Source organism: Amphibalanus amphitrite, unplaced genomic scaffold (assembly GCF_019059575.1).
Source record: "Amphibalanus amphitrite isolate SeventyFive unplaced genomic scaffold, NRLGWU_Aamphi_draft 000209F_arrow, whole genome shotgun sequence".
Classification (NCBI taxonomy): Eukaryota; Metazoa; Arthropoda; class Thecostraca; order Balanomorpha; family Balanidae; genus Amphibalanus; species Amphibalanus amphitrite.
Genome location: NW_024881704.1, coordinates 688500 through 716117, shown reverse-complemented (window position 1 = coordinate 716117; position 27618 = coordinate 688500). Strand labels below are relative to the sequence as shown.

General features: G+C 52.1%; 1 protein-coding gene and 1 long non-coding RNA gene across 10 annotated transcripts in view; one reads left to right on the top strand and one right to left on the bottom strand.

Moving 5' to 3' along the window:
* The window catches only part of LOC122385114 (atypical protein kinase C-like), a 120873-nt gene that overhangs the window by 54619 nt on the left and 38636 nt on the right, over window positions 1-27618 (top strand). For all 7 annotated transcript variants that reach the window (XM_043373116.1, XM_043373114.1, XM_043373115.1 and 4 more), the window contains exons 7-14: window positions 1291-1483; window positions 6849-6962; window positions 11342-11472; window positions 12185-12332; window positions 19890-20009; window positions 20360-20540; window positions 21123-21241; window positions 22499-22668. In XM_043373116.1, the coding sequence (XP_043229051.1) occupies window positions 1291-1483; window positions 6849-6962; window positions 11342-11472; window positions 12185-12332; window positions 19890-20009; window positions 20360-20540; window positions 21123-21241; window positions 22499-22668 (1176 nt within the window). The remainder of the gene's footprint in view (window positions 1-1290; window positions 1484-6848; window positions 6963-11341; window positions 11473-12184; window positions 12333-19889; window positions 20010-20359; window positions 20541-21122; window positions 21242-22498; window positions 22669-27618) is intronic.
* Window positions 13688-17032, bottom strand: LOC122385116. 3 transcript variants are annotated; one of them, XR_006257163.1, is made up of 3 exons: window positions 16833-16995; window positions 16252-16384; window positions 13688-15541 (listed from the first exon to the last, which is right to left on the bottom strand). It is a non-coding gene; the product is annotated as an uncharacterized LOC122385116 (long non-coding RNA). The 3 variants fall into 3 exon arrangements; XR_006257164.1 differs by lacking the exon at window positions 16252-16384 and having other exon boundaries at window positions 16833-17032; XR_006257162.1 differs by lacking the exon at window positions 16833-16995 and having other exon boundaries at window positions 16252-16825.

The following is a 27618-nucleotide window of genomic DNA, read 5'->3' as shown; positions in this document are numbered from 1 at the left end:
ATGGAGACGGCCGGTGCCGAGTCGGCGCCAGCTCCGCATCCCGGCACCGCCGACGGTGGCGGAAAAATCGACACAAACTGCCAGACGGGCTCATGAAAATCGCATGGTCTGCGGTGCTGGTGTGTCCATAGCTTATGAGCCGATCATGCACGAGGAAATTAACTTGTGCCGACTTTTGCTACTAGAATAATTTCGCGATGTTATCTACATTTTTGTATTGGGATTGATCTGAAGAAAATCCAAACGGCAGGCTCTCGCATCCCCTCTCGTCTGCCTTTTATGATTTTTCCCCGATGGGGCCATGTGTCTGGTGGGCCAACTGGCGGGGGTCTGGAGAGGTGCCATTCCGAGTCACTGCGGCAGACGTGTCCCCGCTGCGGGCAGACGCCGCGCCGGCGGTGCTGGGGCGTAGCGCTGCTCACCGGTGGGTGGTGCGGAACCATTCACCAATTAGCCGACTGGTCGTGGGAGGGCGCCGGTCGGCGCTGGCAGGCGCCGCTCCCCTGGTAACCAGCTCGTGCTGAAACGGTGTGGTGGGCGACCAGACGACCGAGCCCACGCCGCAGGAATTTGGGATGAAGGGGTGGGCGTGAACGAAGGTGGTTGGATATCGCGCGACAAAAATGGCGCCCGCATTTGTAGGGACTAAATGAAAAATTGCCATGGAGATAAGCCGTGTTGGAAATAACCTTATGCTCTTACACCGTAGAAAGAGTAAAGGATAAATGCACTATCATTTCAACAAAATAAAATGAAATGATATGTAATAACGAAGATACTACTCGATGTTCACTCTGCATGTGTGAGTAAACTGAGACTGCAGGGTGGTATGTCGATTTTAAATTGGGTGGGAGTCGGGAGATGGGTGATAACTACTGCTGCTTACTTTATACTAGTCCACACTGCACAGACACAGAGACAGAAACACGCGGCACTCATGCGTTGATGTCTCCGCGCCTGTCTTGTCATTGTGTTCGGTGCACTGAGGCACAGCGCACACGGTGCGGAGAAGGCGGTGACTGGACTGGTAGACTGTACCGCAGTACCGGCATGTAAGGCGGGACAGTCTACCACCGGCCGCCGCGCCACCCGCGCTAAAGCGTGGCGTGGCGACGGTCCTGATCTGCATTGGCTGGTCCTTCGAGGCGTCTCGTTATGACTGTGGCGTATGACTGTATTTATTCCAGTTATTTCATCTGCTTTCTAAACTGCCCTTATGCCAATACGTCTCTCCAACCTCTTGTTGCGCTGCTTTTCCATGATCCTTACAAAACACACCTTTTTTGACAGAGCGCCGCCTGTGCCTACTGCCAAGACCGGATTTGGGGCCTGGGACGGCAGGGCTTCAAGTGCACCCAGTGTAAGCTGCTCATCCATAAAAAGTGTCACAAGCTACTGAAGAAGAAATGCACGGGCGAGCCGGTGGCGCCGACACACCTGGTGACTGACTCCGCTAACGGCGAGCGGGATGTGCCTTCACCCGGTGAGTGGCGGGATGCTGCTGGGCGGGGCGGATGTGTGGTGAGGGAGGGATTCAGTGAGGGGTGCGGTGGTAAAGATGGTAGGGATTTATGAGTTATGAGGAAGCCAGTGAGGGTTGAGGTGGAAGGGACCTGTGAAATTTGCTGTAGAAGGAGACCATGTGCTGCTTGACCTGTTTAAGGTACATGTGTGGATGGAACGGTGTATTTGTCAAGGCATCGGGTCACGTCGACCTGATCTGCGCCGATCTAACAACATCCCAATAACTTCCGTGTTTCGGTAAAACTTCAAAGCGCCGGCGGGTAATGCTTATTCACTCACAATTAGTGACGGCAGTTACACGCAGAGACTCAACAGCGGGATGCTGGCACGGGGAATGATACAAAAACGTATGTCGCCTGTTACCTCTACCCTAAAAGTCGACCATCTGTTCCGGTGACCACGCGGCGTGTGCAGGTCGGGCTCTGCCTCGTTTTCCCCGTCTTTGTGTGGGCCATCACGCGCCGCGCCAGATCTCTGTGTCCGGCGAGACAACTGAGACAAATGTGTCATTCTCGGCAGCAAAAACAGTCATCGCACGGCGCGACATCGCGCCCCAAAAAAGGACAGACTTCTGGCAGGCCGTGTGACCTCCGATGCGGTCCTGGTGTTTGTGCTAGCGTTGCCGCCAGCACTGTTGTATCTCAGTGTGATTAGAGTGGTGGAGGATGAGGTCGCGCTATGTTCGCTCAAGATGTCGTGTTCGTTATGTTTTGTCGCGTGATCTTTTGCGGTGTTAGTGGCGGCAGGTCTGGTTTATTTTCGATACAAAGCTGATATGTAAAGATATCACGTTTCCTGTGTAAACGCATATCGCGTTTGCTGTACAAACGCTATTCCGAACTGAGCCTGATGTGCCTTTTTGTGCCGCGGACAATCCGCTGCCGGTGTGGCGAACCAATTAATCTGCGAGTCTGCCGGGCGCGCTACCGATGCGCCCATTGACGCCAGTGGGGAGAGAGTCGCCGGCACGGCGCGGCGGTCGGCTGTCTCGCGTGCCAGCGTCAATGGTAATGATGGCTAACGGTAGCAGCTTTCACGCAAGCGAGCGCCGCTCTGTCCGCCTCACGGCTCTCTCCCCGTCCCCTCTCTCCGAGTGTAGGGGAGGGGAGGGGCGAAAACAGAGCGCTGCCAACGCTGTTGCCAGCGCGAAACTCGTGCGGCACCAGATCCCGATAAGGGGATTTATTTGCCGTGTTATCGCCGCTGCAGTTTTAAGTGTTTGAGAGGATTAAGTGTGGCGTTAAAGATAGTGTTGTGTTGGGTCGCGCACCGTGTCCATTATGAAACGCTTTCTACTGACGTTGATGCACTGCCACGACCGTTGAAAACTGTGCATTGATTCTGGGTTGTGCTCAAGACGTGAAGTGGTTTCTGACTTCTGATTGCATGCATTTAGTGCAGAAATAATCACCGTTCAAAAGCTCGGCGATTGTAGCTCATGTTTACCGATTGTGACCTGTGACGAACTTTGTCCGAACACGAACCGAGACTCTCCAAAATCATTACCCGTGCTACCTTTGACCTCTGCGCTGCAGTGAACGACCGAAGCCTGTCACCCCGCGGCCGGAAAGCTCGTATCTTCGGGCGACTTGAACCGTCATCCGTCAGTCAATCCTATGCATCGCATCACCGGCCAGCTCCCCAGCGGCGGCGCCGCGACCGGCGGCGCTTATCGGCGCTGGCACGCGGCGCGGCCGGCCTGACCTTTCGGACCGGCGACGCCGAATATGCTGGCGCCGTCGATGAATAAAACGCCATCCGATCGTAAATTGGAGTCGGCGGCGCGGGCGGCCCGCGCGCGACGTGCAGGGATGCGGGGAGGGTGGGACCTACCCTGCAGGGGTGGGGGACCGCAGGCGCTGCGTTAGTGGACTGAATACGACAGCTTTGCGAGGGGTACAGGCACGCTGGAAGGTCGAGAAAGGCCTGTTCTGCCGGCCAGAGCCTCGGATGTGTTTGTCGTCGTCCTCAGTATGTGGTAACGAGCTGGCGGCTGGACCGTAACAGGGTTTGTCTCGTTGGCTCGTTGGCGCTCTGAGTGCGTTTTTCTGGTCGCGCTGGCGTGTGTTTCCTCGCCGCCGAACGCGTCCTGCTGGGTGTGGCAACGCGATGGTGACAGACTGGGAGTGCGTGAGCTACCGAGCGGTGTGAATTCAACTAGAGCAGGGGTCGGCAAATGGTGGGGCATGCCCCCTTTGGGGGTAATGGCGCCCTTCGGCGGGGGGTAATGAGGGCCTCTGAGAAAGCCTCATCTTTTTTAGAATTAATGGCTCTCTTGATGGGACAGACATCGCAACTGTTGTGCCCCAGGATTCAAAAATTAGTCGAGGGCAAACGCACAAAGCATGAACTGATCAGCTGGCGCATGCCAATTTTAATGTACATAGCTGCTCACCATTCCGTACAGCCGTGGAAAGTAACTGTCATGTATTGGCCGGCGCTCGCCTGTTGGCGTTTTCACAGTCACTAAAGCAAGGGAGAGGAGTTGTCCATTGCACCCTGACCCGTGCATCTCGGCCTCTGAGCTGGAGCTTTGCAGAAAAATTGAGCGTGCTGCCCGTGAAGATAGGCAGCCGCTGCTACCCAATTTAAAGGTCCTTGGTCATTTGGTGACCTTCCAGAGGTCAATGACAAATCCCGAGTAAATCGGCTCTTGCTGTAACTTCTTGAAGTGAGATTTTGTGGACTGCCATGATCTCAAGAAAGATCTCACAAATCAACGGTTATTCGGGTTAAGGTCATGCCATTTTCAGGACAGATAAAAATGATCGGCTCGAGGGTACAGTTTTTATGATCTGACCCTTTTAACGTGATCTATTCCCGAAAAATACACGCTACCCCTATTCGTATGGGGGTTAACCCGCGCCCTGATGGGGCTCCTGGGTATCCACGCCCTGCTGGAGGTGGAAGTTGATCCCCCTCCCCCCTACAGCCTACTAATTTGGCGCCTGGGTCACTAGCGAAACGCCGTAGTCGGCGTTTGAAAGAGAGTAAGACATGATGAAGGAAAACTATGGCCACTTTTTAGGCCAAGTCAAAGGTCAGCTCACCAGAGGTCATCGAACGTAAAATTTCGCCAATTTCCAGGTCAACCTTTGACAATTTTCGACAAACTGGGCTATAGCTCAGGAAAGGATAGAGCTACAGAGCTGCGGAAAAACGCATTCGATAGCTCTCTTAACGTTTTTTTTCTGATGACGCCCTCAGATTTAACCTAAGAATAACGATTTAGCCTGCGGAGACAAAAATGGCTAAAATGTACGTTGTTTGCTGATAAAATGTACGTTGTTTGCTGATAGTTTTTCTTTAGTAGCGTTTCACTCAGAACTTGCAAGAGCTCACTATTATCAGCATCGTGCTCCCCCCGTCGAGAAGCATCGAAGGTCTTTTTGCACATCAGGTGATCCGTGTCGTCGAGCTAAACACATCTAAGGTATTTTCATCGCTCTGGCATGCCTTTATCAAAAGTTATTGGCGAAAAACTATAAGATACCGTTCACGACCTGGAATGACCTCAGGGACATACAGCGGGGTTACGGGTGCAGTTTTCCGGCTCAGTGGTCATGTTTAACTTGTGATTCAGTGCTTCACAGTGCTAGGAATGACACTCATCCAAAAGAGGCGTCTTTCAATTTCTACCATTGACTTTGCGACCTCTCCCATTGATAACGAGAGAGGGCGTGAAAGTGAGCTGACCTTTGGTGGGTCAGGCAGTTTGCAAATTGCCTAGGCATTTCGCAAAATGCTGAAAGAAAATGCTAAACACATCTAAGGTATTTTCATCGCTCTGGCATGCCTTTATCAAAAGTTATTGGCGAAAAACTATAAGATACCGTTCACGACCTGGAATGACCTCAGGGACATACAGCGGGGTTACGGGTGCAGTTTTCCGGCTCAGTGGTCATGTTTAACTTGTGATTCAGTGCTTCACAGTGCTAGGAATGACACTCATCCAAAAGAGGCGTCTTTCAATTTCTACCATTGACTTTGCGACCTCTCCCATTGATAACGAGAGAGGGCGTGAAAGTGAGCTGACCTTTGGTCACCTACATCAAATATCCGAGATACAAATTTTGTACATGTTTTGTTGCCTTTGTCAATTCCTGAAAGTTTGAAAGAGATCTGTTACTCTGTGTAGCTACAACAGGCGTTACAGTCTTTACTGAGGTGAGGTCACTTGACGTGATCTGGTGACCTGACTTTGAGCGACTTTGGTCTGAAATTTTCACAACATGTGCAGACAAAATGCATGACAAAATGTGACAAAATGGTGGCGCTCAACTTTTTTTGAGATATTTGCGAGAAACCGCAGGGGGGGGGGGGAGCCTGTGGTTTCTCGCAGATATGGTACCCAAAGAGTCGCGGAAAAGTATGGAATTTTAGTAACCATGGTTATATCACCAATGGGATCTGGCAGGTGGGGGTAATGGCGCTGCCTGGCGCCAAAAAAGGGGGCACGACCCCGGAGGACCTGCCGACCACTGAACTAGAGGATGCTTGATTATAGAATGTACATTTAGCTAGTATGTAGAGCTAACAAACTGATGTGTTTTCGGTAGTAGCATTGTGACTGTTTTGTCCTATGTCCGTCACTGTCGCGGGAGACTTGAGAGAAAAGTTGTCCCTCTAAACCTGTCCGGATGGACACGCCACGATGTGGAAATGTTAACAGTCCGCCTTTTCCGAAAGAAGTTGTCTCGGCCATTGTCAAAGTGCTGCGACCCATCTTCGTACCAGTCCCGCAGTTGTACGGTCGGACTGTCGCTGACTGCCGGCCGGTCGTTTTGACCGACTTCTCTGGCTCGTTTCTCTTTGCCTGTCTCCTGAGCAGACAGTGTCCCGCGCCCTTTCGCACGGATTTCAGCGCCGCTCTCTCCCCGTTTACCTGCCGCTCTCTCCCAGTTTACCTGGCGCCCGAAGCGTCGTTCCACTGGTTTTTACGTGCCGTGCCTCTCTTTGACCGTCGTTTTATGTGTGCTAAACCGGGCAGTGGGACCCCTAACACGTCTGCTCTATCTCTGAAATGCTGTCCTAAAGCCGTGTTTGCAAATGTTACGCTACAATCGTCTCGTCTAACGGCCGTCATCTAAAGCATAACGCGGCGCGTGGTAGCGGCCCGTCATTTTTTTCATATAAACCCTCCTTCCGTCTTTTTTCTGTCCCTGTGCTATGCTTCATCACAAACCGTTCCGGGTTTTTTTTTTTTGACCCGTTTCCGTCGTTTCCCCGTCGTTAACCCATCTCTCACTGCCCTCGTTCTGACTGTCTGTGTGCTATTTTAGAGACTCTGCTGTCCCGTTCTGATTGTCGGTGCACTGTTTCAGAGGCGGACAGTGTGGTGCCGCCCACCAGCGCGCACATTCCTGTGCCGATCGAGGACACGCTGCCACCCCCGTCCGCCGCCACAGAAGTGGTCAGCGTCGACGCGCCGTCGGCAGGTCAGTGAAAGTCGGAGCGGTAGTCGTGGGTTCGATTCTTGCGGTGGAGTGAATATTTTTTTCGTTTGATAACAGTTCAAAGCTTTGATCTTATTGTTGTTATTTGATTTCACCTTTGCGGCTACATTTTGCGGCGGTGCTTTTTGTGCTGGAATTGAATTTCACTTCAAATGTCGGCACACATTTGGTTGATGGAAAATCGTTTGGTGGTGCACGTGAGGTGGCGCGTTTGAAATATTTGGAAGGGTTTGCTGCAGACTAGCTAGTTAAAGATAGGTTCACCTTTTCGTGCAAAGATGCCTTAACTAAACACTGCATCAGCTAATTCGCTGAGGTATTTTTCCTTGGGTAAACTCGTAAATTATCCAAAGGCTTTACTTCACCCAGCTAAAATCGTAGAAGTGTGAGTAACGACACCTTTCCGTGCCACCGCGTGCCGCTGATTAGATACCACTGCAGGAGTGGTGCGGTGTCAGACTGTAAATAATGCGCATCAGCTATGTATCGACGCCCTTCGCCGACAGCCATTGACGACGTCTTCTGAAGAGTGATAGTAGCGACATAAATCCGTTATGCCGTCTCACTATTTGGCTGGGCCGAATTTGGAAGCCATGATTGCCGTGATGACGTCAGAAGTCGTGTTGTGACGTCATCAGATGGCCTGAGACACGGTCCGGCTCCTCTGGGTGTCCTATATATCGACAATGATGCCTGCCAGCCGCGGCCAACTTGTGAGACGGACGGCCCGTGGGCTGATTCGGCCAGTTGGGACGGAGCCCTGACTAGATTTGGCGGTGATTCGAGCGCCGACAGCGGCGCTAAAGTTTGACTGAAGTGTCAACACGGGTATCGGAAGCCGCTTTGTTCGCGCTGTCTCAGTTATTTACATTGTAGGCGATTGTATCTGGTGCTGCGGCATTGGCAGCCCGCGCCGTCACTGCTCTCAGCTTATTGAAACCGAATCCGCCCGAACAGCAATACAAGTGATCATATTGAATATAGAGAAGCTATTGTTGACAGCTGAGTGAAAAAGGATTGGCTGGCTGTGGCGCTGTTGGCGGTCGATTTTGTCGGCGTTCGTCAGCGAACGTTGTTTGTGAATCTGTGAATCAGCTCAGCCAGATTCAGAATATGGCACCGTTGGAAATGGACGGTGCCTGCTGCCGAACATGAGAGGCTACTCTTACAGCGACTTTGTGCGCCTTTCGTGATTGGCTACCTTCATCATTGATCGGGTCACTTGCCGATGTGATTCGACCACATCCCGAACGGGTCAGTGACCTGTGGGATCCCGTCCCATCCTGGCCAATCTGGACGTGGTCGGCGCCTTCTCGATAGCTACGAATCAAAAGACTTCGTGTTAGATGTCTTTTGTCGTTCTTGGTAGGCGTCAGGATCAAGATATGAAGCGGCCGCTGCCTTTTTATTCGTCAGCCTTGAACCAAGATCACTGGAACGTAGGACATAGTCTTGAACTGCAGAATTGTCGCTCTCGTGCTGATAATCAAAGCGATTTGACGCTACCTTTATGACCAACTTTATGACGGACGCTGCCTAAGTCCGAGTGGGCCTTATTCAAATGAGGCTGTCGTGCGCACTGGACCATATTCGATGTGCGACCGACACCGTTTCGGGGTCGTGCGAAATGTTTCATCTAGGGCGTTGACCGATGTCACCCCTCCAAAAAATGTAAATCGAGTAAGAGTTTGCGCTTCTATACCGGTAATTGAGAAGGGAGTTGAACCCAAATTGATTTGTGGGTTAGAAGGGTATTTTCGTCAATTTTCTGCAATGTCAGGACGCCCGGTTCATCAACACAAAAGACACGCCCATGGCCATGCCCTCAGCAGCACGTGCACACGTGGTAGCCGTACGGTAGACGCCAGTGGTACAGGGGTCAGACCGGAGGGCGGCCATCGCTCAGGGCGGGGACGGTAGCGAAGACATATCGGCTGCACCGGGCGATATTGGAGCGGTCATGTGCCCGCTACCGACACGGCTTCTGGTAGCCCGACCTGACACCCAGAGACCGTTTCTGAACAGGCTGCTTGGTAGCTGAGAGATGGAATATTATACTTTCTCGAACTGAGAAAACAGTATCTTGTGTCCTTCGATGCAACGATCGCTGTAATTTCAAGTTCTGTTCCAACGGACTTGTTTTTTTCGTATCGTTTTATTATCTGCACCGACCAGATGCAATAGGCAATATCAGTGGACGTTTGGATTGCAATTAAACTGTTTGTTCGGACTTCTTTGGGAGCACTCGAGCGTCCGCCTTCAATGAATTTTCCGATATTGAATGCCTCCAAAAAGGTATTTAAATGTTGTGAGCACTAATTTTGTCTTAATCGCTAAAAATTCATATCGATTCCCATAGGGCCTGACGGAACCTTTAATACTAAATAAGCTCTATGATGAATTGACACACGCGGCGCACATTCCTACACACTGTTTGATTTCCTAGCTGTATACGTTCGGATCGTTCTGTCAGCAAACAGATGAGTCTAGTCAAACAGCATAATCCTGAGCGTTGGAAGCTGATACGCGCTCCGCTCGGCCTCTTTAAGTCCACAGCGCGATACGGGAAAAGCGCCTCACTGGCGCGGCTTCTGCAAACAATAGCCCGCGGGCACCCGGCGGAAATTCACCTCGCTAGACGCCGGCGCAGGGGAGTGTTTCGTGGAAATCTCGCCACCTACCGCCTTCATCGGCGCACGGGTCGCGTTTGAAGTCATAAACACGCGTGCGGTGTTTCTCCTCGGCCGCAACAGAAGTTTGTCTTGCAAAGAAAGGGTTAGGGCTAGTTAGGGCTAGCAAAGAAAGTGGAAAGTGAGACTAGTAGTAGTATACCAGCCCTGGCGTCTTTTGCCGCAGGCTAGTGATGCTCGTTTGTATCGGATCAACTAAATGATGCTTAAAATTTGATTTTAAGACGTTTGTTTTTGTAGGACTCTTTATGCAACGTGCCGTCAACTCCAATAAAGTTAAAATCACGTAATTTACGCACCGACTGCTCCAGCTGATGGAAAAGGTGCTGCTGATGTGACGGGTGGCCGAATCACGAACTTATCGACCGTGATCCTAGGCAGTTGAGACCGCGCCTCTGAAGGACGACGCGAGGCTCCTCACGAACAGCAGTTGCTCGGGTAACAACAGGTCGTAGTTGGCGGCTGCGGATATTGCGTGATCGACCGGTCAGAATACGCGTCGATCGAATCATTATGAAATGGTGCCCAAAGCTATCCAAGTCTCTGAAGCCCACGATTCATCTCAGGGTACTGGATTGACATCCGTTTTTTGGTGCTGGATTGACGATAGATTCTTCGGCTGACGGCCGACTACATCTGAGCTGTCCGTCTCTCGGTGTTGGTTATTCCGTCTCTCAGGCATGTCTCAGGGGTGTCTGTCTCGGTCCTCCCTCCCGGGCCGATACCGGCTGGCCACCCTGTCTGAGGGCGGCGGTGGCGCTCCATTCACGGTCGGTGAATGGGATAACGAATGGCGTCTGATCCATCGCCACCCCGGGGGCCATCGGCCGCGGCCCGCCGGGCTCATGACCCATCATCCTGGCACGGTCCCTCGGCCCGCACATTCGCGGAAGGTCACTTTATCTGTGCCTCTACGCTCGGACCGGCCTCCGTTCGAGGGGCTCCTCTCCATGCTCGAGGTATTTTCGAAGCTGTCGTCTCCTCCCGACTCAGCGCAGGTAGGCGTGTGCCCGTTAATATTCCTCGTGTGACCGGGACGGAGGCCGGTGGAGACTCTGCCTTGAGCCGCGCTGCCGCCCGGTCGGTATTGGCGCCGGCGGCGACAGCGGGCGGCGACGAGCGACGACCGCGCCGCCCGTATGGATCAGAGCCCAGGTGAGGTAGCGGGCGGAGGCGACGACCCGGGCCGCTCAAACGGTCCCCCGGGAGCGGCCCGGCCGGCGCCGCCACCTGTACCTCGGCGGAGGGCGGTGACACTGCGCGTCTTAGCCGCCGCCTGGCGACCCGTGGGAGAGAGCAGAGCAGAGGAGAGCAAGGCATAGAGAGGAGAGTAGAGCAGAGCAAAAGCAGAAGAAGAAAGTGTGCTAGAATCCTAGTTGTAGCTTCAAGGTCGTAGGTGTAGTGTAATTTGGTTGCTGATGACAGCTGCCGCTATTGCAAAGTAAGTCGAAAAGTCTTCACAAATTCCAGGTGCAGCGTCTTGGAGCGGGTGGGTCCGTGATCCACAATCAGTGCCATGGCAGTAATACAGCAGCGATGTGCCGTCCGGAGTCTGATCATGACCCACTGTAACAAGAACCTGTAACCCAGTGCAACCCACTGTGTAACATCACAAGACCCACAGTAATTCTATCAGTACGTCCGTCTTACCGCCGCCCCATGTCCCGTCAGATCTGGAGCCGGGAGGTCAGCGGCAGTACTCGCTGGCAGACTTCGAGCTGATCCGCGTCATCGGACGCGGCAGCTACGCCAAGGTGCTGATGGTCGAGCTGAAGCGCACCAAGCGCGTCTACGCTATGAAGGTCAGTGGCTCGAATCCCACAAGCTACCTAGTGTTTATGCACTACTCAACGGCACTGTGGTGGTTTAATTGTGGATAGTTTATTAATTAGCAATGTCTTCCAAGAAATGCACTTAACTTTACTTCCTTATTGGCTTCCTGCTACCACTCAATCATTTAGATAATTTGGCGATTCTTCAGCAATAAATTTCTACGTAACACGCGTCTGAACTTCTACCTGTCGAATTCCCTCACCCTAACTACATCATTATGTTAGCTGCTTGTCAGCAAGTCACGCAACAACACCTGTCCATGCCGGTTAACGACGGCATTCACGAAACGTTTCTGTGTGTTCCATGACACAGCGGCGGTAATTAAGAGCCATAACGGTAGACGTTTGGTGTGTTCGCTGCGTTAGGTCGTGTTGTGGGACGAACTTGATGGCCGCGGAGCGATATTTCAACGTCTGTTAAAACGTGCGCGACGCTAGATGATATTGTGTTTCAAGGTGCGAAATGCCTGGTCGTTTCCTGTGCATTAGAGCGCTTAGGATACTCTATTCCCGCACTCAATGTGCGGATGTCTGGTGTCGCTGCGTCTCTTTGTGGTATATACCTGGCGTTCATTCCCTGTGTTATAACATGGGAGTTCCTGGAGTTCCACCCCTCTTGTGATAGCCGTCTGTACATACAGGAGTTCAAAGTTGGTGCTGACCGCCGCGTTGCGTGTCGTAGGTCATCAAGAAGGAGCTGGTGACGGACGACGAGGACATTGATTGGGTGCAGACCGAGAAGCACGTGTTCGAGACGGCCTCCAACCACCCGTTCCTGGTCGGACTGCACTCGTGCTTCCAGAGTCCCAGCCGGCTCTTCTTTGTTATCGGTGAGCGAACGAGGGTGCCTATCAATGGTCTGACTAGTGACTGAGTGTTTTCTAATATGCGTTGTCTTGTGGATGTCTAAACGGATCTGGTAGAGTCGAAGTGGTGATAAGGGATGGGCGAGGTGGTGCTTTATAAGGACTTCCTGGGGGAGAAGGCTACATTGATGTGTCCGTCTACCTGTTGACAAACATTTGCTGACCTTGCAACTCAGTCGGACAACTGTCCTGTCGGATCGATACGGAGTTATTCACTGTGTAATTGACAGGAAAAGGTGGAAATATTTACGACGTGACCTACAGGAAAAGATAAGAGGACAGTTTCGTGACTACGACCGGCGCAAGGCTGTTCTGAGAACCATCAACCAATCAGCGCCCTGTTCGTTTTACGACAGATTTATGGGCAGAAAAGTTGAAGCTCTGTTTCATGACTTGGTTGATTGGCAGGATCATTCTTAGAATCGTTAGTCGAACAGTTTCCCGTATCACCATAAGACCGATTAATGGGTTATCGTAAGTGGTGCAGATTTTGTGCCCACGTGCCACTGATTGGCTTAATTTTGTTTGATTTGTGCCTAAGATGCCACTCTGGTCAAGTTCCACAGTGCTTTTTTCTCGGATAAATCGGTTTTGGCAACAACGATTATGCTTAGAAGATGCCGTCTTGTGCTTTACTCTGGGTTCAGAAGATATTTTCTGTGCCTGACTCAGCTGTATTTTTTATGCCGATACCTATTCGGTAAGGTAATGTCAAGCCTCGATTTGCTATTTCTCATTCATGAGACACATGATAGCGCATTCTCCTGTCATCCTGAATCTAGCCCCACCGGACATTCCACCACTGTTCCTGCAGCCCAGACTGAGTCCGCTCCACGCGGCGCGCGCGCTGCCTGCGTTTGACGCCCCCTCGGCCACCTGTGGCGTCTGTGTGTCTGTCTGAGGCAGTGGCGCTATCGCCCGGCCCCCGGTCATTGTCATTGGCAGCTTCCTCCTCACGTGACGTCACCAGAGCTTGAAGTTTTTCCTTCACTAATGTTGAGCTATGGGAAAATCCCTGATTTTAGCCATTTTTCTAGCCGCATTATCTCAGGAACTATGAAACTCAAATCAAAACTTCTAATGTCATTTGAAAGCTAAATGGATTATCTTATGCATCCCGGGTCAGTTTTACTGAAGAAAAGTAGAGAAGTATGCAAAATATGCCACCGAAAGAAGTTCTACATCCCATTGACTAGCGTTGCTGTGTTGCTATCATTGAAATGAACGTCTGGCAATAACGTTTTTGGTTACCGGTGATAATAGCTGTTGATTTCCATGCGGAAAGTCGCGGTATTCATGTGCATCGAATTAGCAAACACTTGTGGTTCCAGGGCATATAATGTATATTTTGGCTGAGGGTCGCTGGTGTTTCGTCGGATCACTTCGGTTATAGAAGTGCATAACAATGCTGTACATAGATTCGATGCTGCTGATTTGCGGTTGCATAGCTGATCATCAATTAATTCTATTTTGATTGTATTTCCGATGCATGACATGCGAAAACAATCCCTTAAACGAAGACATCTATGACATCTGGCTTCCTCTATTACAATTCAAAACTGACTGAATGGATGGAAGCTGCATTAGGCAAGAGCACAGCCTTACAGATGAATATCAGTGATACGATGGAGGACATCTGGCTAGACAAACACCGGTCCGATTACCTCCAGACAGGACGGATCCTGATCTGTAACATTGTGCCGATCAGATGCGCTCCGCCGCTGTCGCCGGCAACCCAGGCAGCGGCACAGCGGCATAGGTCGATTCAATTTCAGATAACACGATATGTGAAAGTGCACACATGCACATTGCACAGTATGCAACCAATATCAAACGGGAGGTTCGATGAATGTCACAGCAGCATAGCTCCATTCTGTCCGACGGTACGCTATGTAACACTACGAAAACATACTCAGCATACCAGGGTACTCAAGTTGATTTCCATCTGAACGGTCGACTGGAAAATTCGGTGAATTCAAAGCCTACCTCAGGGTAGCTTGTGCGCTACATTATTTGAGCACGATATGGATGTAGACTGCATTTACATATCATCAGCTATATTAACTGCAACGCGTTTCACAGTACTTGCACTGCATCATCAGGCAAATCACGAATGGCACACATTTGAGCATTTTCAAGACACTTTAGCGAACACGTGAAACATATATGAACTCCGCCTCGAGCTGATTTAACAGGTCTAAGCAGAGCTGGGAGGGGATCGTGAGTCCGCCGGCCGCGCTGCGCAGTCGAGTCCAGAGCGTCTGAACTGGCGCGTCCTCAGATGCCATCGCCAGCGCGCCGAAACTGGGGCCGCATTTTCTGGCGATGTAGCCGGCCAGATGCGCCATTGCACCTTCGGTGGCCGGCACACCAGTCTCAGCGTCCAGCGCCGCTGAGGGCGCAGGCGGTATATGCACTGTCTCGGCCTCCCGCAGTAGCTGCGCCCTCTCCTGCTCCGCCTCCTCCTCTGCGTCCGGGGCTGGCTCGTCAGGAACGGGCTCCAGGCTCTCCGTCCCCTCAGGAACTTCTTGGGGCGGCTCAGGGTATACCGCCTCCTGCACCACCATCTGCGCCTGGTCGGCTTGATCCTCATCTGCCTCCGGCTCTGCCCCCGCCTCCGCCTCCGCTGCTGGTACCGGGAGCGCCGCGGGTGAGCGACTCTTAATCTGCACGCCGTGGGCCCGTGACGCGCAAGCTGGATCAGAGTGAACAGGCGGAGGCGCCCCTTCACCTCTGTCGTCGTGGGGTTGGGGCTTCCGCCGCCAGAGCCGCGGATGTGGCTGAACGAGCCCTACAGCCGGTTCTGGGAAAGCCGGTAGGGTAGCGAGCACGTCAGCGAGCAGACCCCGCTCCACCTTCACTGTCACTACTAGACCCTTCTGGAACGGGAGGAGGTGACCAGCTGAGCCGAAGCGCAGTCCCTCCACCTCTTCCACCAGCTTAGAGAGGGCGTCCTCCTGCCCGGGAGTACCGGAGCAGCCTCTCCGCAGTGTTTTGGCGTCCCTCGGATGGCCGAGCTGTTGAGGACGCCCATGCCGCTGTCAATGGTGAAGAGGAAGGCTGTCTCTTTCTCCTTTCCGGGCATGTACCGAGTACGTCTGTGCGGCCAGACCGCACGAAGCAGACAGCAGCTCGTAGGCGGGCCGGACTTTCTGTCGCGCCATTCCGGAGACCTGACAACAAATAGGGAAAAATGTGTTGGAGTTCTCGATGTTGTGGCCTTTCACGTTACGCTCACGCTTCAATTATTGTCTTTAAAAGATACGATGCGAGGCAATTAGGACGGCATAACATAATGCGTTTTTAAGCGGCGCAGCATGACACGGCACACTCCATACAGGTAGAGGTTCAGCCGCGGAGCGTGTAGTTACAAAAAGAAACAAACAAATAAATCCCACCCTTTATCCAGCAAAAACACTTAATTTATACTTTTTCTTGCACAACAATATTGTCAATGGCGTGGACAAAGGGCATAATAAAAGGGTAGTAAGTATCATGAGCCTGTTGACGCTGCAGCACCCCTATAAAACAAATAATCGAGAACAACAGGCATCATGATACCCATCTTTCTTTCAGAAACTGTGCAATCACTGAGCAGCTCTAAATTTAATAAGTAAAATGGTATTTGCTTATGTGTAACTGACAACTGTACATATTTTTATTCAGGTTGCATTGAATCAATGCTTCCAAAAATAGTTTATGGACAAGAAAGCAATGTGCATATTGGTCACTATTCACTAGCACGATTTTAACGCAGGTAAAATGTTTTGCCTAATGGTCTAGTCATCCTGTGTACAAAGCATGCAAGATTTATTAGTCTTCCAAACAATCACAGCATTATTAAGGCAGAGCTAAGTCTGGAAAGGTAAATGTACATAATTACGCATTGATTCTGGCACCTGGTGTTTGAAAGCTGGCATCTTGGCTACCATCGCCAGTCCACCTCTGGTGAGGCGAGACGCTCACCACCACAGGACCTTGGAGCGCAGAGCTGCTCTGGATGGGCCACGCCCAGACTGAAAAAAATACACCAAATATGTTTGGCGTAATGGCAGAATTGCGCCAAAAATTTCAGCACAAGTCTCAGCCTGGCGCAATTTCGCATGCGCCAAATTCAGCGCATGGTGGCCGCTGAATTTTTCGGCGCACGGCTGCAGCAGAATTTTATTGCAAATGGTGGTCACCAAATTTTTCAGCACGCTGGTCAATCTAGCAGCAGACTCATCCTGCGAGCGGGTCTGAAGAGGGTCTGAACTTCCGGCCAGGGGCTTGTTTTATTGGGGCTTACATTTGCGCCTCTATGTTGTACTCTTAAAGGCAGGGAACCCCCAACAGGTAAGTTGAACAGGTGAGTTCTTTGATGTTTCACAGCACGACCCCAGCTTTCAGCGCAAATGATGCAGAAATTTCAGCTCAAAATTGCTTGCATTGAATTTCAGCGGGTGGTTAATATATATATCATACCTACTGAACCAAAACTCCACCACAATTCAAATAAATAACTAGCTTTCACCACAAATCAACATAAGCACAGAGACTGATATATGTTTACATTACATTTTTCCCATTACCAACAAGGTCAAGTTTACGTGAAAGTAGTAAATTGTTTCACTCAACCTTTGATGACGTCAATTCTTTTTTCAACATATCCACAGCACTGACAAAAACATGAATTATTTGTAAATACAAAGTCTTAATTATATTACGGTGAAAAAGTAAAAACAAAAACACAAAAATCATCAAAAACTGTAATAAAATAATAATTACGTCATATATTGTAAAAAGTATCCTCATGCTAAAAGCATGCGCCAGAGATGTCTTTGCTGCGCATTATCCATCACAAATCCTGGGCTGCCAAATGACCATACCCTGTAAGTCAATATACCCTGCTATCGCCCAGAGCTTGGCCCAGAGTATATAGCTATCACCGGCCCGCCGCCGGTCCCCGTCCTGTAACATCCCATCGTGTCAGCCCACGTGACACTCCACATGGATCACCTCCTGCGGCCGGATCAATTACCGTACCGCGCAGCGCCGCGGAACTGTCGGCGATTTGACACGGCCGTACGTTTTGGCCCGGTGTCGGCGAGTTTTAGACGTAAGAGATGACTTTGTGAAGATGACGCCGAGTGTATGAAACACTACGTACTGTGGATTAACTGGACCCGGATATCGAACTTGTTCTGGCAATTTTCATCTGTTGCGAGACCTGCATTCTGAAGAATCTTGAACATGACTTGTAACTGTTCGCCTAATACTGAACAGTTTGAGACAAAAGTGGTTAACTCAAGCCATGAGCCGATGCAAGAGCACACTTTAAGTTTAGCAAATCTTCGCGATAGCAGCAGAACTAATTAGCGGGTACAGTAGAGCTATATTTAACCAGTTAGGACGGCCGGCTGGTATTCACGCTGAAACTGGTGGCTGCAGCGACGGCCGCTGTTCGGCGTAAGGCTGGTGTAAGCGGAAGCCAGTGGCTGGCCTGATGTGGCGGCGGCTGCGTCTGCCGGCGGCTGTTCCTGGCAGCGAGGCTGCGGCGACCGGCGCCGTCCATCTGCCTGTCTGCCTGTCTGTCTGCCCATCTCTCTGTCTGTGATGTGTGTCTCTGTCTGTCTGTCTCTGTCTGCCTGCCTGTCTGGCGTCGGCGGGGAGGCGGCGGCGTCTCGTGTTTCTCGGTAGTAGGTCGGCAGAGTGGCGGACGTGGCGCCGCACCGGCAGGCCCCATTAGTGGTGAGACGTCCTAACGGGCCGCCCGGCGGCGTCCGACATGGCAGAGGACATCGCCGCCCATCGCCCGCCGCCGTCGCCACCGCCCGCCAACGCCGCAGGCACACCGACGCCTTCCTCATCACAGCCTCCGCCGTCGCCGCCGCCGCGTGATGTTCGAAATTGCCTCCGAGGATGGTGTTATGCTTGTTGTTGAAAGAATGACAATTAGTTTTTATTTAAATGGGAAAATCATGAAGTAACTACCCCTGTCGTAATATCAAATTCCTGATGAACTGCCGTATTCGTACTGACATGCAAGTTGTTTTGTTTTCCCTGATTTTCTGAAATGTGCTCATGTCGCTGATAACTTCGTTGAAAAACCTCGTTGCAGTGGTCCAAATGTCGACATGCCTTGAACTCTGGAATGTAGCAACGTGACCTGAGTGATTCGGGAGGCGTAAACTGGGTGGTTTGGTAACGTATCGCCCAGTGCTGCCTTTAGTCTGCATTTCGGCATCTTTATTGATTCCATAAGGGCTGTGATTGCATTCCGGCAACTCGAATCGTTACATATGTAGTAACATGCGACTGCATTATGTATATTGTATTGGGCTGTCAAGGCTTTATCATTTCTTATCAGCTGCTCGCTGACATTGTGTGTATAACTGTATAATAGCATTAAATGACCACTAAAAACGTACGTCATGCATGCATACGCTGTTGTCTATTGGTATAGGACATAGACACGACTGCGGTCATTACGCTTTATACGTCAAGCACACAGCGCATACAGCAGCGGTCGCCGTCAATAGAGGCTACTTTCGCGTGCCGACAATCACATGGAACGATCCAATTAGCCCGGCATTGTCATCGCCGTCCGCTGTGTTTGCATCACGGTGGCGCGGCATGCGAGGACGCGATTTGGGTCCCTATTGCCGACAATCATGTCCGAAGAGATAATCGCGCCGCATAAACGTCTTCCCCAGGCGACCGTGTCATCGGTGGTTTTCCGGCTTCTAATGGCTGGTTGGGCTCTCGTCATAGGAGGTTACGGATATTTTCTTTGGTGTGTAAACGGCGAATGATGCATCAGTACGTAGCAGTAAATGTGGGCTGAACTAGTTACTTCGGAACTCTGAAATGCCTACGTAATTGTCTTCGCTTAGAGTGTTCCCCGGAAGTGTTGGCTCGAAGCGCTGCTTGGAGACGCCATTCTCAAGTGGCGCCCTCAAGTGCTGTTCTGAAGCGCTGCCTTGAAAGGCCGCCATATCGGCCTTTCTCCGGCCGCCACAGTGCGTCCCAAGAGTCGTCACCCAGCCATACTCCGAACTAAAGTCGTCGAATCGTCCCGGCCGCCGGCAGAACGGCCGAATTATGGGCATAAAATATCGCATGAAATATGTATGTGGCCCCGGGGGCTGGCGCCTCTCTCCTACCACTGTCGTTTCCACAAAGCCGGTGGACGCGGGGGACGTTGGAGTTCCGGACACCTCCCCACAGTTCTGAGGAGGATTCATCAGCCGGATTTATACCGCGCGTGGTTTGTGCTCGATGCCACTTCATAGACCGGAGAGGCAGGGTGGCGGTTTGAGATGTGGACCAACACCTGCCTTGCGATGGATAGTGGTGGGCGGTCCGTGTCACCAGCACCTACCTAATGTTGGGTGTGTTCTTAGAGCTTATGTTCGATTGTTACCTCACTGTCCAGGGCCATTTTAAGGGTTTGTGCGTGGTGCCGATCTCGTCCACACCCGTGTTTTGAGAGTTTTTGCGCAGTGGTGGATTGACATTTCTTGGCTGTTTTATCTCCAGAGTTTGTTCGCGGCGGCGACCTGATGTTCCACATGCAGCGGCAGAGGAAGCTGCCCGAGGAGCACGCCAAGTTCTACACGGCCGAGATCTGCCTGGCGCTCAACTTCCTGCACGAGAGAGGTGGGGCACTCAGACGAGTTTGTTTTTTAACGTCTTCGTCCACCGACGTATGTTCCGTAGATATTGTGTAGTGTTAGATCGTCAGTTATGAGACATTGCGAAAGGTTATAGAGTGAATGGGAATGGGCGGAATAATTCATTTCAGGCCAACATCGTACGAATTCTTGCAACTTTCAACGATCTTCAGTTTTCAACATGTTTACACGCACAAATTCACGCTTAAAATTGAATATGTCTCGTGAAGGTTACAGAAATCACCAATAAATCATTTTGAATGCCCGAAATTCAAACACCATCTCTATCATCGCCACCGTCGTCGTCATCCACCCGTTCCTCTTCCCGACCTCCAGGCATAATATACCGCGACCTGAAGCTGGACAACGTGCTGATCGACCACGAGGGCCACATCAAGCTGACCGACTACGGCATGTGCAAGGAGGGCATCCGCCAGGGCGACTCGACGTCCACCTTCTGCGGCACGCCCAACTACATTGCACCAGAGATCCTGCGCGGAGAGGACTATGGGTTCAGGTGAGAGGCTGGTGGAGAGGGAAGACGCTGGTTATTTCAATCATGCAGGGTCGGATAATATTAAATGCAATCCTGTTTTACATGCTTTGTGTACTCTAGCTTCAAAGCTAGAGGGATTTTGACATGGTTGAGTTGCAGGTCATCGCATACATCGACTCTGGGTTTCTGTTGTTATCGTCGAGTGACCACGGTTTGAAGTGCACTGTCCTGTATTATTGGTCCTGTGATTGTTGTAGGCGAGCAATGGAATGTGTGATGACTGTTGAGGTGGCATTGTTGTATCCGTAGAAATGCCTACACGCGTCACTGGGTGTTAACGTTTGCGTCGTAATTTTCCGGATGCAATTAATGTCATAAGTGATTTTCATCACATGTCGTTGATCCTATTCTGTGTGTCTGACTATGCAGATCGTTGATATATGGGGTCACTCCCGAACCCTCTTAGATCGATCATACCCGCCCGCCCCAGTCGTTCTTCATGGCGACTCGCTCGCAGTGGCTGCTCCAGTGGCGGCGCCCGGCGTCTGGCTGTGGCAGCTCTCGTTGCGTTTGTACTCTATAGATGTCGCTGTGTGTCGGCAGTGTCGACTGGTGGGCGCTCGGAGTGCTCATGTATGAGATGCTGGCCGGAAGGAGTCCGTTCGACATCGGCGTCTGCTCCGAGTCGCCCGACCAGAACACCGAGGACTACCTCTTCCAAGGTCGGTAGAACCGTAGTTGTCTCATCCCTGGGGGCTGGAAATTTGAGACCAGGCTCTGATGACCGGAAGGATGAAGGTTCTCATGAGTGATGTTAATTGATCTCTATATTTGAAATGCTTTGGCTGACTGCAGGGCTTTTACCGGAGCTCTATAGAATCACGAGGGCTTTAGGAGGTTGCAGCTTGCTAGCGTGGGGGCACAGTCGGTTGCAGGAGACTGCTTGGGCCTCTGGGAAGGGCTGTGGGGAACCACAGGGGGTCCAAAAGGCTGCAGAGTGTCCCGGGCTCTGTTTTAACCAGTTCGTGAACTCCGCGCCGGTCCGCCGCTGTGACGTGACAGGGTGCTGGCCGGCCGGGCTGCGTGCCAGCCTCTCCTCGCCAGAGCTGACCGCCGCGATGGCGCCCCACCTCCGACGGGCGCTCATTGCGCACGTCTCCGGTCAGCTGTGTGACGTGACGTGATGTGACGTCACTTTGTGACGTGGTGTGCCGTGAGACTGACGTTAGGGCAGCGGGAGACTCGCTCGTAGCTCGGAGCGAAGCGGGCTAGCCAGCCGGGATTTGTTGTTTGATATAACCCCGACACTACTCGCCCCGATTACAGAAGTTGGACGGGCCTACTGATTGTGTGCAAGTTCGCTGTACTGGCGATTTTAGCGTGCCCCACGTGGCATTGGAGTGAATATGTTTTCAGATCCGCCATTTTGCTGTCTAATCCTGCCCCATTTTTCGGCAAGCTGACTTTTGAATTGTAAGTTTTGTTAATAGCTTCAGCCAGCAAACCGTGTGTTATAATCTCTGGTCCTTTAATCTTTTTGCAAACACTAGGACATGTTTGATGGATCAAAGGCAACCTCAGTTTTCTTTGTCTTATTCGTCTACTCAGTTTGTTTTCATCATGGTAGCTACATTTTAGCGAGGTTTTGCTTTAATACCTATGGTTATATGTTGCAACCTTTGAACTGTTGAACGCTAGGATGTAATCAAGGCTACCATAACTCACGCATAGGCGGCTCCCAGATGACGCCCTGGCACGCCGCAGGAGACATCGGCCGCCCTCTCGAGTGTCTCCACCGCTAATGGTGTGTTCATCGCGGCGTCACGTGTTTCCTGATTGTCATCACCCCTCTATCAGGACCATCACCTCCCCGTAGGCCCGTCGCCCTTCCCAAGCACCATCGCCCCAGCTCCGTGAGACCCGGCAGCATTTCTCTAGGGCCATCACCTGACTTACCTCCCGCCGCTGCCGTCCGCCAGTGATTCTGGAGAAGACGATCCGCATCCCTCGGTCGCTCTCCGTGAAGGCGTGCAGCATCCTGAAGGGATTCCTCAACAAGAACCCCGGCGAGCGGCTGGGCTGCCACCCGGAGACCGGCTTCCAGGACATCGTCAACCACCCCTTCTTCAAGTCCATCGACTGGGAACTGGTATGTCTAGGGGACTTACGGAAGAGGTTGGCTAGAGGATTGGCCGTGGGTGGGAAGGGAAAAGAAATAGGTGCCACTGACTCCGAAAGGGCGGCTTGACGTGGTGTATCAAAGTAACTGCACAAGGACGTCTGACAATTTAATAACGAGTATGCATGCAATATAATTAATGATTAGGCGTCACTGTCTCAGTGATGTATGTGTTGGTTAGTGATGGTGGGCTCCGCGCGTGTTTATGTCGTTCTCATGTCTCTTGTCACTGTGTTTGCTGTGTGATGACAGTGATTACAGGAGTTGATTATGACGCGGTGTGGTAAACTGTCTATATGCCACATTGTGCTGTTTTTCTAGCCCTATCGTGTGACCTTTGTTATTGAATTGCAGTATGGTGGCGTTATGTAGGTCACTTTACCAGGCAAGTCTGTAATGAGAGCTGAATTTTTGTGTGTTCCGAATGTGAGGAAATTCTGTAAATAAGGTGCGCGATCCTTATTAGGTGTTTGATAAGTTACCGACTTGCAATGCATATGCCACGGCAGTGATGCTCACGCATGGAAGTAGATACCCGTACCACCAATGACCAAAGTGGCTATTGGGGCTGGTCGGCATCCAGACCACAAAGCAACTTTTACCGTATCATTTTTGCGCTCAAGTTTCACAAAACGTCCGCCAGGTAGCAGTGCAGCTCCGTGCGTAGCGCCACCATCGTCTCTCTCATACCGTCCCTGTCCCAGCTATGAGCCAAGGCCGCCGTCTGTCCGTGCGTCCCCTCTACCTATCCAGCCGGCCGCCGTGCGGTGCCGGTTTTCGCGGAACCCTCCGTCGCCGCCGCGGCATTGTCGCTCTGTCGCGGTACCGCCGCCGGCGCGTCAGGCGCCGTGTCACGCGCCGTGTTCGGTGGTTTTTTGTCTGTCGGACAGGCCGCGTGGCGTGCCGCCTTACAGGAGGAAGGTGGCGGCTGGTGTGACAGCCCAGGTGACAGGTTGTGACAGCTGTCGCCCGTGCGCCGTAGTACGTACGCGGAAGGGGTGAAAGGTGGTGAGGGTTTTTTTTTTACTCAGACTTCAAAAAAAAAAAATGATTGAAGAGCGCGAGATGGATTGATTGACTAAAAAAAAAAATCGGTTTAGTCAATGATGATGGAAGGCGTGGATCGTTGTGGTTGTTTGTTTGGTGGCTTAGCTCATTCCACATGGACTGGTTTCTAAGGTAATCCATCTGATAAGCTAATCAAGCGAACCTAGGGCTAGAATCTACCTTGGTCGTTTGGGTCACTTCTTGATGCCGTCTCGTGCCGTCACCTGAGGTCATTGGGTGCATTGACAGCCCTCCACCCGCTCACCACCGGCTACCTTGCCATCGTTTTTGGCCACCCAGCTGTCACCGTTCCTGTACTCCATAACAGTGGAGCTTGGGGACTACTTGGGGGCTCGGCCGGGGACCGGCATCCCCTGGATCAGCTACCGGCTGAGGGGCCTCCCCCGCCCGGTCCGCCGCCGTCGGCACGTGGATTACCAGAGACGGTGGCTGGCTTATCATCGGTCTGCGGTTTAGCGACCGCCGCCGTCCAATCCACTGTCCCTGCGGGTGTCGCTGACACTGCTGCTGAGTGCTGAGACTGAGTCAGCTATCGCAACTGGCGGGGGTTGCTTGGAAACTCCGCACGGCATAACTGACTGCAGTGGTGTCTACGATGCCTACGGAAGGTGTAACGAAAATGCCTACGGAAGGTGTAACGTGGCTCGTAAGGACCGTGTCATGACTATTCATGGTGGTTAGAGCTCGTGCACGGTGGTCTCCTGCTTTGTTCCCACTGATGGTCTAGCTAGCATCATTGTGGTCGTGATGTTACTTACCTTGTGTTTAACTGATCATGCTGTGTGGATCTGTCCCGTCTCTCAAGGCGCAGCATTGACATTGATTGGGCGCCTTCGATCGCGAGTGGGAGGCCCACGCGGCGCCAGGATATTAGCTCAGATTAACGGGCAGACCTGCAGAGACACCAGGCTTTGGCTATGGCTAGTGTAGATGTCTTTTCCAGGAAATGTTGGCATACTGGCTGCAACCTGAGCAGCGATGGATAATCCGCCAGAATCTGTCGGCCATCAATCACTGTGCCCAGCAAGGCGCCCAGTCAATAGTCATGTATCCAGCAGTTGACAGACCCGAGTTGCAGAGTCGCCGAAAAGCCGAAAGGCCGGACGACAAGCGCATTGAAACAGCCACGTGCCAGATTGGCACTATATCTTCCCAGTTGTCAGCCTTGCCTGTAAAACGCCACCAATTTGTCTAGCAGCTATACATGGCTCCGGTTGGGTGACATGTAGCGCGACATATTGACTGCATTTCTCTTCATATCTCAGCTATCGCAACCCGCGCCGGCTGGTGGACTGACTGACCCCTCTGACCCGACTAACCCGACCGTGTGCCCGGTGCTCCGTGCCTCTGCGCCGGTAGGGACGGCAGCCGGTACGTGCAGCTCCGGGCCGGGCGGTGACGGCGTTCCACCGCCCGGCCGGCAGGAAGCGGGCCAAAGTTACACCGCTGCACCGCCGCGGCCGATTCCGGTCCGCTGGGCACAGCTCAGTCTGAAATTTCATTAGGGCAGGACACGGGCCTGCAAGGCAGCCGGACGCTGCCCTCCGGATAAAGCAGCCCGGTGGTTTGGCAGAGCGCGGAGAGCTCGGTTGGAGCTTGGGCATGGTTCAAAATAAGATTGCGCATAGCTGGGCTCAGTTCGGCTTGAAATAGAGTGGCGTGGTGTAAGAGGATTTAACTAAACAGTATCCAAATATTATCTTGGGAATGCAGTGGTTTTTTACTCTTCCGTATTTTCTGCCGTTTTTAGAAGCTGTTATGTAACGTTCAGAGCAGTGCCAGATGCTGTGCCAAGATGTTGATCGCGTGGTCCGCTTCTCGTGACTTCCGGTCACTATACCCAGTAGCGATGTGTTGCCCCCATGTGTCATGCAATCTGGCGAGCTACCGTGGCCATTGCAACGCTAGATCATTATGCTAGATAACATTTATATAAATATGATAAAAGTTTTATAGTCCTTCATCACGGTAGTTTTATCAGAAGCAAAAAATTAATATTGCAAGGCTCAGTGACATCTTAATCTGACAGAACGGCTTTACGTTGTTGGTAAATCCATGTTAGTAATCCACATAACCTTGAATATTATTGTGTACGTAAAAGGATGCATTTACTAACCCGCGTCACATGCTGAAAACGATCTTAAAGAACGCCGTCATGAACCTTTTATCCCGCCATCGGCATTGTTGAGCGGCGCCGAACCCGAGATCTTGCATACGTAATTTTCTATTTCTAGAAGAGTGAATCATCCTCTGTGCGGCTCATCAATTCGGATTTATGTCGTCACGCGGCCCCCAGTAGCTAGGTGGACGTCCCTTTTCCGCTGCTGACCCACCGGATGGTTGACGAACCGGGCATCTCAGGCACTCGAGCCGCGCTCATTGCTTTCCGGATACAATTCAGGAACGTCCGAGAACAAGTTCGTTGTCGCTAACGACTCTGGCGCTCGCAAGTATGTTAATGCTTTTCCGGCTGTCGGTCGGGCAGATCCGTTTGTGTGGGCGCGCGTCCCCAGCGTCGCAGTTTTGGAGTTTGGCTCGAGCGGCATGCGGAGCGCCGTGGCATTGTTCGGCGACTGGCCAGCGGCCCGGCGTCGGCCCCTTGCAGGACAGTTTATGGTCCGTGACAGGTCGACCCGGACCCCCGGCACCGTGACTCGCTGTTGAGAAATTCCGGCAGCCCTGAAGACGGAACTTTTAAACTAACGAATTGGTTGGAATCTCTCGTCTTGCCGGCAGGTGCCTTTGAAGCGACTTATTTTTCACGGGAGGCAGCGCAATTGGATTCTTTGAAGAGATTGGCGTGGAAAGAGCCCAGCGAAGCGTTCGCTCTAAATTCTGGTGCGCGAACTTACTCTTTGAAGATGTAATTAAATTGATGCTGGGATTATGAGGCTCGCGCACCTCCAGTACCTACGGTTCACTTCTGAACAATGAAAATGCCTAACTTCTCGGCAGTGTGCCGCCCAATGTCTGACAAGCCTTCGCTGTTGGAATATTTCGCCTGCTTTTGCTAAGACCGCCTTGGGCAATGTCTTTATTTGCATGAGCTGTAAATGTTTCCCCGTTGACTTTTATAATCGGTCGTCCATTAGCTGTGAGCGATCACCTCAGACTGTTCGGGCGGCGCCAAAACATTTACCGGGGCTCGGCGGCGCTGTTGAGCGAGCTCATTTCCTGTCCGTCCGGCGGGCGGAGCGGCTGTCGCGGCGGCGCGCTGCTGTTTCCGCATTTTTACCGTCTGTCCGGCCTCCGCAGCCCGCCGAACCCAAATGTTAGTCGACCGGCGATCGAATCGGGCCGGCGCGCGCGACCCTTTGACGTCAGTGTTTACCAAGAGCGGCCCTCCGGATGGCAGTTGGAGCGTTTGAGATTCGCCGGCGCGGTATCCGGCGCTAAGTACTGCCACAGTTTTACCCGGTGAGGGATGAGCGAGGAAATGGTAGTCGTCAGAGCGCCGGTGGTCACCTGATCGAGCTTCGTTTCGGACCCGGCTGCCAGCACAGTGGCGTGCCGTGCTACCTCCGCCGTGACGGGGTCAATTTAGTCACTTCGTCGCACTGAAATTGCTGGCCAAGGCTGTGGTCTGTGACTCTGTCGTCGGTCAGTAATGGTGCCGACTTAAAGCGGGCCATCCGACACACCGACACACACTTAACACACGTCACCCGAACCTGACACGCGGCGCTCGACACTGTGACACGCGGCTCCCCACACGGCGCCACGCGCCGCGGTCGAGCCAGTTTGTCTCATCTGACAACAATAGCGCTGTCGACAGGCCGTGGGTCGACTATCGCCGCTAGGACAACGGCACCTCTGTTGTCACTCGGTTGCATGCGCTCCGATGCATCGTGA